Source organism: Neolamprologus brichardi, chromosome 10 (genome assembly GCF_056152115.1).
Source record: "Neolamprologus brichardi isolate AB-2024 chromosome 10, ASM5615211v1, whole genome shotgun sequence".
NCBI classification, from domain to species: domain Eukaryota; kingdom Metazoa; phylum Chordata; class Actinopteri; order Cichliformes; family Cichlidae; genus Neolamprologus; species Neolamprologus brichardi.
In genome coordinates, this window is record NC_142113.1 from 1,251,819 (window position 1) to 1,263,877 (window position 12,059).

General features: G+C 42.0%; 1 protein-coding gene across 2 annotated transcripts in view; it reads left to right on the forward strand.

Moving 5' to 3' along the window:
• The window catches only part of cltca (clathrin, heavy chain a (Hc)), a 35,936-nt gene that overhangs the window by 13,839 nt on the left and 10,038 nt on the right, over positions 1-12,059 (forward strand). For both annotated transcript variants that reach the window (XM_087847022.1, XM_087847023.1), the window contains exons 3-15: positions 1,638-1,906; positions 2,064-2,225; positions 2,307-2,420; positions 2,936-3,109; positions 4,674-4,871; positions 4,968-5,168; positions 5,788-5,940; positions 6,090-6,212; positions 8,875-9,012; positions 9,099-9,263; positions 9,378-9,558; positions 10,663-10,826; positions 11,866-11,991. In XM_087847022.1, the coding sequence (XP_087703148.1) occupies positions 1,638-1,906; positions 2,064-2,225; positions 2,307-2,420; positions 2,936-3,109; positions 4,674-4,871; positions 4,968-5,168; positions 5,788-5,940; positions 6,090-6,212; positions 8,875-9,012; positions 9,099-9,263; positions 9,378-9,558; positions 10,663-10,826; positions 11,866-11,991 (2,168 nt within the window). The remainder of the gene's footprint in view (positions 1-1,637; positions 1,907-2,063; positions 2,226-2,306; positions 2,421-2,935; positions 3,110-4,673; positions 4,872-4,967; positions 5,169-5,787; positions 5,941-6,089; positions 6,213-8,874; positions 9,013-9,098; positions 9,264-9,377; positions 9,559-10,662; positions 10,827-11,865; positions 11,992-12,059) is intronic.

The window sequence follows — 12,059 nt, forward strand, 5'->3', positions numbered from 1 at the left end:
GGGGGCAAAGCTTTGTCCCTGTGTTCTCAGTGATATTATGTCACGACTTGGTCATTTCACACACACATGCTGCAGCCCTGGTTTTGTTCAGGTTCATGCCTGATGGAGCTGCTTGTAAGAATGTGAGTGTCTCACTCACTCAGCTTAGACAGCTGCCTGCGCCCATATCATGAAACAGGTACTTGTTTGGTGATTGCACAATGAGCATGTGGGTGTTTTGGGTCCTGCCTCTTGCTGACGCAGGTCCAGGCAATAGTCTTGTCTAAATCAAGTGAATCTCCAGTAGGGATAACATGTATGACTCAGATTTTCTCCTGTTGTGTTGCATGTGTGATGGTGCACCTGTGGACAATGTGTCAACATGAGTCCCTCCACATTGTCCACTATTCATGTGTGGAAAACACACGGTATCAGTGATTTATTTATTGAGGGAAATGGTGTCCGTTTTTTTTAAGGCAGTTCATAAAAATGCTTAAAAAAAGTACCTTATCACAGCAAACAGGAGCTGTATATGTAAAGGAACAGGAAGCACAACAGTATATAGAGAGCAGCAGATGCAAACTGTTGCCTTGTGTTTTTGCAGTGTAAGGTCAGTGTAGCTCTTTCTTGTTCAGTCCCATAGTGATGATGCTTAGTTGACCTCGTCTTGTGACGCAGTTTGAGCGTTAACTCCTCCATGTAACCTATTGTGAAGGTTGACCACAAAACACACACGTACACACACACCGCCAGACGCTAATCATGATTGAATTTCAAATATTGCATGCTCTTTGAAATTTGGCTGCTACTGCTGCAAGTGGTCCATTTACCAATCTGCTTATTGTACTTTGGCTTAGTAATGGCAAAATAATCTTCACGGTTTGGCTGATGCATTGGTCTTCGCTTTTCTGACACAAGGTAAAAAGTGAAGAAGTGCCACTGCTTCTTAGTAAAGCTTTAGCTTCTCAAATTAACCCTAACTAATAATACAGAAAATGCAGGTGAGTGAACTTTCTTCTAATTGTTTCAAATATGTTTGAAACATTCCAAATATTTATTATTTTTTAGCACACTATTTAATATTCAAAACACCGTACTCTCTAGTCTGTGTTCTCTAATCTAGAAAGAGGTAGGCATGTATCGAACCATTCGGTGACGGTCGGCACCTCTAATCCTTCATTAATTTTGTCACACGTGGAAAATGACCTTTCTCAATAATTGTATTCATGTTGATAATTCTTCATGCAGTCAGTGGCAGTAAGCAGAAGAGTTTTTATTGGCTTCCATTGATGCACCATTTGGTTTATAATATAAATTATTATGCACTTAAGTTCACGTTGAGCCTATCGCACCTTTTGTATTCTGGATATAAATTCACTTTCTCCTTTTTTTCTCTCACTATACTTCATATGACAAAAATTGCAAAATGCAGCTTGTTCGATGTTTTTCATCTTATCAGTTGTGGCATTGTTGCTTGATGACCTCTGTGCCATCAAAACAACATTTCAAATTTCTTGTCTCTTTAAAAAAGAAAAACGGTGTGCTTATTTTCCTACGGGAGGTTTTTGTGTGCGTCTCTGTGTGCACAGACTCGCTCTTATCATGAGCTGTAACATTCTCCTGTGGCCTGGTTCCTGCCCTGTTTCTCTCCCTTGTAGCTGCCAAAACTCTTCAGATCTTTAACATTGAGATGAAGAGCAAGATGAAGGCGCACACCATGACCGACGATGTTACCTTTTGGAAGTGGATCTCTCTTAACACAGTTGCACTTGTGACTGACAATGCCGTCTACCATTGGAGCATGGAGGGTGACTCACAGCCTGTGAAAGTCTTTGACCGGCACTCTAGCCTGGCAGGCTGCCAGATCATCAACTACCGCACTGATGCCAAGCAGAAGTGGCTCCTGCTCATCGGCATCTCAGCTCAGGTAGTTTGTTCTGCATGTGTTCTGGTTTAACAAAAAACAAAGCCAAGGTTCGTAATCTATGGCCGAAGCACGTCAGTCACAAGGAATATGCATTCATAATTACCTTATGCATGTTTATATCTATCATTCTGGTGGGGGGGTTTGTTTTTTCTTTCAGCAAAATCGAGTGGTGGGAGCCATGCAGCTGTACTCTGTTGAGAGAAAGGTTTCTCAGCCCATTGAAGGCCACGCTGCCAGCTTCGCCCAGTTTAAGATAGAAGGCAATGCAGAAGAGTCAACTCTGTTCTGCTTCGCTGTCAGAGGCCAGGCTGGAGGGAAGGTGACTGGTTCTTACAAACATAACTGTGAAAAGTGATTTCTCTCGTATGGTTTTGTTACAAATGTTTTGTCCTCATCATAGTTGCACATCATTGAAGTGGGAACCCCACCAACTGGTAACCAGCCGTTTCCTAAGAAAGCAGTGGATGTCTTCTTCCCTCCAGAAGCCCAGAATGACTTCCCTGTAGCCATGCAGGTATGTTTGTGTGACTGAGCAGCTGGCTTTAACAGACTGAAATCAGTAGCATGAAAGGTAGTGCTAGGTTGGCAAAACTGTAGTTTATCAGTGTTTTAAAAGACCAGTTTGGCTGATGTTTTTGTTTTTTTAATTGTTCATCATTTCTCTTACTGACAAGGAAATCACTGTTAGAATAACTTTCTTTATAGAGCGCCAAATCACAATAACAGTTGTCTCCGGGTGCTTAACCACCAGACCATTTGTCCACCAAATAGTGATGTACAACAAGCATCAGCCACTATGGTTGCTAAATGTCATCTTATTTGCTGGTAGGCCCGTATTTTCCATCATGGCTGGTCATCCGTGTATGTTACACACATGAAACCCACACTTTCAAAAGCAAGTTTGATTTCTGTAGACGTCCCTGACCTCTCGCTGAACTCAGAAATACATTTTGAGTAGGTGCTGTTTTGGTGATGTTTCAGATAGCAATGCACAGCTTTATGTAACGTCACTAAATTGGTTTTTGACAGATAAGCTCCAAGCACAATGTGGTTTTCCTCATTACCAAATATGGCTACATCCATCTCTATGACTTGGAGACTGGCACCTGCATCTACATGAACCGCATCAGTGGAGAGACCATCTTTGTCACCGCTCCACATGAGGCCACCTCAGGCATCATTGGGGTCAACAGGAAGGGGCAGGTAAGGATGTCATGATGTGCTAATTCTAACTGCTCACGGAAATTAAAGTGATGCTGGAGTTGCTGTCTTGTTCATGTCGAAACAGAAGGTGAAACCGTATATTTTCCACTCAGTTTCCTAAACATCTGTATATAATTTATCATAATATCTTCATTTATAGTTCAATTTTACTATTTAAATCTTGTTTCATCTCTAGTCCTAGTAATCAGCAAATATGACGCTGGGCAACAACAAACATCAGCTGACAGCAGCATCTCTTTGCTTGTCTGTTGTCATCAGGCAGGTTCACTTTGCCAGGAGTCATTATAAATAATCCAAGGTGTAGTGTTTCACATACAGAAAGCAGCGACTGTTGCGTCTTACTGCTTTTCTGAAGCAGAACCAGAGAAGAGAACTGGATACAGCCAGCTGATGAATAATGATCCAGCCAGGCCACACACCACATGAATAATTGAGCGCAGAGAGGAAAGCTGATCTCAGACTGTGACAGATCTCACAGTCTGCCAGAGCATTGCCTTTCTGTGTGTGTGTGTGTGTGTGTGTGTGTGTGCGCACGTGTGTGTGCGTGTGCGTGTGTGTGTGTGTGCGCGCATCACAAGCACACAGAGACAGTGATCTGAGAGAGAATAGGCCACTGTCTGCGCCACTTACTGATTCTGGTTAACTGGGTTGGTTACCAGCAAAATTAGTAATTGGATACTGAGTAATAAATTACTCCAGTGCTATATACTTCCATCAAGTAGCCAGGTGAAAGGAAAATTATGCTGCTAGTCTAGTTGAGACTAATGTTTACCGGGGGCGGGGCGGTTAAATCAACATAACCATATTTTTATGGAAATGTTGGAGTAGAAAAACAGCACATCATTATTACCTCGTAAACATTTCAGGTGGGAAAACATCACATTATCATACAGTGCTAAGATATTGAGCTCATGAATGTAAAATCAGTGAGTGCATGCTCTATCCTGGCCTGTCAGTGACATGCATTGATTATAGGTGCAGCACTGAACTGCTGCACAGAAACCTGACAGGGGTGGAGGAGGTAACATGGAGAATTTAAATGACAGAGCACGGGTGGAAAAAGGCCCATGTCCCATCAGCGTGTGATGCAGAGTGGGAAGCACATCCTGGTGCTGTCTGTCAGTGTAGATCCTCTCGGTAGTGTCTGCCTGAAATGAGTTTTGCTATTTGTTCTTGGTGGATCTGTCTCAGCTAGGTTTATCACTTCATATTTGATATGTTTTCCTAGCATTTAGGAACAAAATGTTAGGCCACCCTGGGGTTAGTGTGCAGCTGGTCTCCCTCATGATAGTAATTATCTGACTTTAATATCAGCCTCTACAAGCATACTCTCCTCTGGACACATGCAGTGCGCACTGAGCAGAACACAGGATGAACACTAGGAAACCTTTTGTTAAACTCCTTTTTTGTTTATTTTCATGTATTTACATTTCCACATTACTTCCATTTAGTCCAGTAACATTATAGTGTATATAATCTGCTCCACATGCCTGACCTTCACAGATTGACTTGGACTTTAAAAATGTCTTTTCCTGTGGCACAGGTTCTGTCTGTCTGTGTGGAAGAGGAAAACATCATTCCCTACATCACCAACGTGCTGCAGAATCCAGATCTGGCTCTCCGCTTAGCTGTCCGCAACAACCTCACGGGAGCCGAAGAGCTGTTTGCACGCAAGTTCAACAACCTGTTTGCTGCTGGCAACTACTCCGAGGCCGCCAAGGTTGCTGCTAACGCACCAAAGGTACATTAGTGACTTTCATGGTCTTTTACTGCCCATTTTGTCTTTTATCATTGCTTTATGGCTTTTCTCATATTCTGCTGACATTTCTTCACTCAGGGCATCCTGCGCACTCCAGATACCATCCGTCGTTTCCAGAGTGTTCCCACTCAGCCTGGCCAAACCTCCCCCTTGCTGCAGTACTTTGGTATCCTGTTAGACCAGGGCCAGCTCAATAAGTTTGAGTCCCTGGAGCTTTGCAGGCCTGTCCTCCAGCAGGGGCGAAAGCAGCTTTTGGAAAAGTGGTTGAAGGAAGACAAGGTACTGTACATCCATCTAAGCGCCAGCTCGCAGGAAGTCGCTCTTCCTGAGTTGCCTGTTATGTTTACACAACTTGCCTGTTATCTTGGATCAAGCAGGATCACGTGATATGCAAGGAATTTAGGAAGTCCCCTTCAGAAACTTTGAATCTACAAATTCTCCATGGTTAAGAAAAAAGTGAATTATGCATTTGAGTTGATTTTCATTCACTTAATATTTGCTATATTTTCTATATCAGTGGAGAACCAATCCCAACAGTCTTAGAGAAGTCCATCAAGAGACCATCAAAGTGTTAATACTATAATCTAGATCAGATCTCTAATCCCTAAACCTAACCAAGGAAGGTAAAAAGAAACTAAAATCTGGCAGAACAGCTTGTGATAAAACAACAATGTGTCCCGCTGGTAAAGTTTCTGCCTTTCCTCAGCCATCCCTCAAGACTTTATTTGAAGCAGTGCATTGTCAGGGATTGTAACATCTAGTCTTTTTACTGAAACGGTGTTAAGATTTTTTTATTGTCATACATTTATTATTTGCATTTAAACAATGTTTTTTTTGGTTGTTGTTGTTTTCTCATAATTGTCTCTCTTAAACGTCTGATGCTTCTTGTGTATTCCAGTTGGAGTGTTCTGAAGAACTGGGTGACTTGGTGAAGGCGGTGGATCCTACCTTGGCTCTCAGTGTGTACCTGAGGGCCAACGTTCCCAACAAGGTCATTCAGTGCTTTGCAGAGACTGGTCAGTTTCCTAAGATTGTCCTGTACGCCAAAAAGGTATGTCTAAGATTGCATTTGGCCATTACTTTTGATTATCTGTACTCTGGATTTTATTTATTTTTTTAATCTAGTTTAATGAAATTGGTTCTGACCATTGAGTGGAGAGAGCTTGTTGGTTATTGTAGCATTTTCTTTCTTTGTTCCAGGTCGGCTACACACCAGACTGGATCTTTCTGCTCAGGAATGTGATGCGGATCAATCCAGAACAGGGCCTGCAGTTCGCACAGATGCTAGTCCAAGATGAAGAGCCACTGGCTGACATTACACAGGTAGGATATGAAGGATATGCAGTGATGCAGCATGTTTTTATTTTTGATACAGTAGTTCAACAGAGTTATTATTTTATTTTGAAATTGTGTTATGTGACCTTGAGGTCACTTAATTATCACTTTCTCTGTGATTAACCAGTCAGCCTGAAATTGTCACAGAATCTAAACAAATAGAATTTTTAAATGCAGAATGAGTTTACAGTTACAACAATTACAATGCAGACTTTATTTGCAGTAGGCATGGTTGCAAACCGTATATGTGTGAAGTTAGAGAAGCATGTGCTTTCTTAAGTGAGTGAATGAATAAAACACGCTTCATGTTGTTTTCATGTTTATTCGTCAAGTACTTGGTAACAAATAAACAACTGACCAATACAAAGGACAATAGTTGTTGTTGTGCTCTGGAGCCTCCGTGATCTCAGTGTAGAGGCACATTAAGCAGTTCTCTGGCTGCCGCAGGTTCCGGTCAGTGTTTCTCTAGCTAGCAACAGAGCAACAAGGACTGCTGTCACCAGCTGCAGTTCAAGGAGGTGGAGTTAGCTGTATTTGGCCACAGAACCAGAGCCTCTCTGGGATGGCCTGAGAAAGACATTGAGGACCACTACAACAACAACCCGGCCACACAGCAAGGAGTGCAGGACAAGAAGGGTAGCTGGGTAGCATTAGCCGAACTTTCAAAATAAAGGCACGGGTGGTTCAGTAGTAAATTGAAAAGGATGTCATCATTCTGTTAGGCAGAAATGACAACTAAAAACAAAATACTATTTGGTGTTTATTATTGTGTCATATACTTATGCCTGCCTACTTCAGTGTGGAAAACACTGAATAAGTTTATTGAGCAGAAGTATTAGAGATGGCACGATACCACTTTTTTATGTCCGAAACCGATATGACTCTGATATAGTGGTTTTTTTTAATCAATAAAACTGGTTTTTTTTTAAAATCTTTTTCATACTCAAGTTTAAAACCCCCCCACTAAAGCTATTCTGTTAAACCTGTATGCAAAAAACACACTGCACCCAAAATATTTCATAGTTCAGCAAAACTGATCAATCTAATAAACTTAAACCTGCTCCATCCTCCCTATTCTGGCATTTTAAAGAGTATTTAGCAGAAATATTAAGCAACCAAACTAATAGGGTTGCAAACTCCCAGCAAAAATAACAGGAAACCACCCCCCACCTCCACCTCGTGATACTTAATCGACGTAATCAACCATAATTTAATGCACGTGTTTAAAAACAAAAATGCACAGAAATAAATTATTTTCCAAGAATAATTAAATAGATTCAACATCTTTCTTCAACAGAACTGCAGACTGCACAGATGGTATCTTCCCAAAGGAAAAAGTACTATAGCTTACTAGGGTATATTAGGCTTAACAGTTACTATATACAGTAATGGACTTCTATATATTTACATCAGATTAAAACTTTGGGTGTAAGATTCAGATAATTATTTAATGAAAGCTCGACATTTTAAATAAGAATAAGAAAGAAAAGTATGTCTTTGTGCCCCCTTTTCCCTGTTAATGCCCTATCGGCCCCCCTGGCTAAACTTTGCTAGATCCGCCCCTGCACAGTTACGTCAGCTGTAGAAAAAGATCCTGGTGTAGAAAGTTATATTAAATAAATTCTAACAACAGCTTATCAAGCTTAAACGTGCTGCTGTTGTTCAGCCGCTGGTTTCCTCTTTCTGGTGCAAAGTGAGACAAAAACAAAGAAGAGAGACGATCAGCTGATCATTGATCAGTTTCATGATTGAAGCAGCAGCAAGAAGGGAGTCGCTCCATATATCGGTTGTTAAGCTCAACGCTGGAATGCTTTACAAACATTCAGAGATGAACTTACACACTTGCTTTACTTCTCTCTGGGAAAACTTCCTCGGAGATGAAATGCTGGTTTGGTAGCGAGGCTCCAGATGCTCAGCCAGACCACCGACCGGTCTCGCACGCCACAGCCGCTCTATCACGTGACGCGTACTGCTGCAACGTGCTACGGTTATGAGCTGAGTTACGCCGTGTCGCATGTTTTGTGAGGTGCTTTTGTGATATTTAATGGATCGGATTACATTTTTTATTTCTCTCCGATATCCGATCCAGTAATTTAGGTCAGTATCGGAGCGATACTGATATGTAATATCGATCGGTCCATCCCTAATAAGTAATAATATACTAGTTTATAATGGTGGAAAACACTGAACAAGTTTATTGAGCACACGTTTATGTTTCTAAATCTTGCCTTTCACATGGTATAAAGGAAATTCACCTCTTCCTTTACTTCCTGCCTGTGCATAACCTCCGTGCTGCAAGTGTCAACCGCTGACACAGCTCGTGTTCCTAAAGTGCAACAGAGCAGGTGATAGGAACACAAACCATTGCATCACAGGCAGGCTTTTATTTTTAAACAGTTACTGTATTCAGACAACTTTCACTTGTCTTTGCAACTTGTCTAAAAGCTTTAGAGAACTGTGTGGGCTGCATTCCTCACATTTAATCCTTTAAGTGGTGCCGAACATTAGACTGCTGACAAGAATGTTGGGTTTATATCAAAGGTAAAAGCTACAGTAAATAAGTGCTGCCATATTTGATAATACTTCTCAGCTGTACAAGTGTAGTCTAATTTTTGGTTTATTTCTTACCCGTGGTTCTGTTTTTGTCCAGATTGTGGACGTGTTTATGGAGTACAACCTGATTCAGCAGTGCACATCATTCCTTCTGGATGCCCTGAAGAACAACAGACCCTCAGAAGGACCTCTCCAGACTCGCCTGCTGGAGATGAACCTCATGCATGCACCACAGGTAGACCAATATGCACACACTTGAATAAATGAATCCATTTGTTAAGCGTGAATCACTGTTTTCTAATGATTCGTCTCATGGTGTAGGTTGCTGATGCAATCCTGGGCAACCAGATGTTCACCAACTATGATCGTGCCCACATTGCCCAGCTGTGTGAGAAAGCTGGACTCCTGCAGAGAGCACTAGAGCACTACACTGACCTGTATGACATCAAGCGTGCTGTGGTGCACACACACCTGCTCAACCCAGAGGTAGGCTTCACTTACCTACACAGTCAAAGTGTTTTCCCATCTGGCAAATGTGTCATTGCTTGTTGTAGATTGTACAGCCTCTGAATTAACATTTTTTCCCCACACAACCTCCAGTGGTTGGTGAACTACTTTGGCTCATTGTCAGTGGAAGATTCTCTGGAGTGCCTCAGGGCCATGCTCTCAGCGAACATCCGCCAGAACCTGCAGATCTGCGTCCAGGTGGCGTCCAAGTACCATGAACAGCTCACCACACAGGCTCTCACTGAACTCTTTGAGTCTTTCAAGAGCTTTGAAGGTGAGACATAAAAATTCATACTTAACATTCTGATGCGGCGACCGTGGCTCAGGGGGTTGGGAAGCGTATCTGTAACCGGAAGGTCGCCGGTTCAATTCCTGGGCTCTCTGACCTGGTCTTGTGTCCTTGGGCAAGACACTTTACCCTACCGCCTACTGGTGATGGCCAGAGGGGCTGATGGCGCGATATGGCAGCCTCGCTTCTGTCAGTCTGCCCCAGGGCAGCTGTGGCTACAACTGTAGCTGCCTCCACCAGTGTGTGAATGTGAGAGTGAATGAATAGTGGCATTGTAAAGCGCTTTGGGTGCCTTGAAAACCGCTATATAAATCCAATCCATTATTATTATTATGATTATTCTTTATTATATCAGTAATCCATAATCCAGCCAATACAAATAGCTCTTTCTCACTTGTACCTACTGCTCAACATGGTTTTTAGGGTTTTCCATTAGATGGTAGTACCTGCTACTTCTTTAATACCTACTCGACCGGGGTTCCAAGCAATCTGAATGTGTGACGTCAGCAGACTACATGCCACTGCTTGGCTAGTCAGTGGCATTACACAATGAGTCATGAAAGAATCTCCTTCACCAAAATCAAAATTGCCATTTTTGAAACCCAGTAATGAGGGACAAGCATTTTAGATGGTGCTCGATTATCAGGGAAGACGTGTCGACCTGAGTAGGTACTAATAGAAAAGGGCTGTAATGAAACTGATGGAAAACCCAGTTCAGTTAATGAGGAAGTATTGAAAAGTCATTGAAATAGTCGTGATTTGTTTTATAGAACTGCATCAGTTTGACTGAAATATTTCTGTAATAAGACGAGCTGCTGGAAAAGCATTTGGCTCGTCTCTGTTTCGTTACTGTTGCTATCACCTCCTAACCCTGTACTCGGATAGATGTTGCTCAGCTATCAGTCAGATACGTAGGCCAGAACAGAGGCAGGATGCTCTGGAGGTGAACTAGTGCAGCTCATCTGTAGTGACTGGAGTAATAGAGCAGAAAGGTGCGGTAAACTGATTGGGGAAGAACAATATTTTAATGTCAGGAATGTCCCTATGGATCCCATTTGAAGCTTAATTGTAACTGTGTGTTCCCCTCAGGTTTGTTCTATTTCCTGGGCTCTATTGTAAACTTCAGTCAGGATCCTGAAGTTCACTTCAAATACATCCAAGCTGCCTGCAAGACGGGCCAGATCAAAGAGGTGGAAAGGATCTGCAGAGAGAGCAACTGCTACGATCCTGAGCGTGTCAAGAACTTCCTCAAGGTAGTGACAGGGATGACTGGAGCCATCGAACACTGACACAAGCAGCTTTTATGACTTTGACTCTTTTTTTAATTTTTGTTATTCTTTGACCCTCGCCCGTTATTTCTCAGTTGGTTCCTACTGGTGCTTGTTTGTAAACTGTAACGCTGTCAGAACTTCATCAGTAGTTTTATGAATTTAATGTTGGGTTGATCAAAAGTTTAAACTCTCCTGAAATCTCTATTTTACAATCAGACGTTGCTTACAGTGCTTAGTCTGTCTTTATATTTGATAGAAAAGCCAAGCTTTACCTGTATTTGTTGCAAATTGTTCACCCAGCAGTGCTGATGGCAGTCAATTATCTTTTGTCCTTTTCCTCTTTTCTTTGGAATGGCAGGACATGTATCAGGTAAATCTATTCCTCCCCACAGTGCAGGATTCATTCCCTGCTTTTCTTTCACCCCTTTCCCATTATTTTCAGACACATGATTGAAACTGGGATTTGTATGGAGGCGTATATGTTTATACACCACAGTCCATACACCTACTGGGGTGTATCTATGTATAGCCAGTGATCTATTAACTTTACATAGTCGTAGTCATTCATTGGCTCCTGTGTGTGCAGGTAACGGTGACCGTGTTAGGCTCCTTTACTTCACATTTAAACACAGTTTGTGTTGTGTGTAATCTTGTAAGGAGCTTTTTTCCCAGTGCAGCATGTTGTTGGATAGTCGTGTCAAGATGCACAATCCCAGTTTTGTTTTTTAAATCCTGTGGATGGCAGCAGTGTTTCAGTACTGCTTAGTGAGAACTGGCATCTCTGCTTATTAGTATGAAGGAAGTTTATTGTTCTTTAGTGCGAAACACAGCTAGCCTCCCTAGCTAACAAAGACGCTTGATTTAGTTTCGATGTGGTTTTTTAACTGTCCTGATACTTTTAAATAACAGTTTCACTTTTAGTGATTATAATTATAGAGGGCAGAAACCAAACCAATCTAAACTTTCGACTGTGTACAGATTCACTGACTACACTCTCTTCCCATTACTCTGTGATGCACAGGAAGCCAAACTAACCGACCAGCTCCCACTCATCATCGTCTGTGACCGTTTCGACTTTGTCCACGACCTGGTCCTCTACCTGTACCGCAACAACCTGCAGAAATACATTGAGATCTATGTTCAGAAGGTAAGAGTCAACACAGAGACATTTAGTTTTCAGAGCACCGTTCATTCACAGATCCAGGAGATTTATTG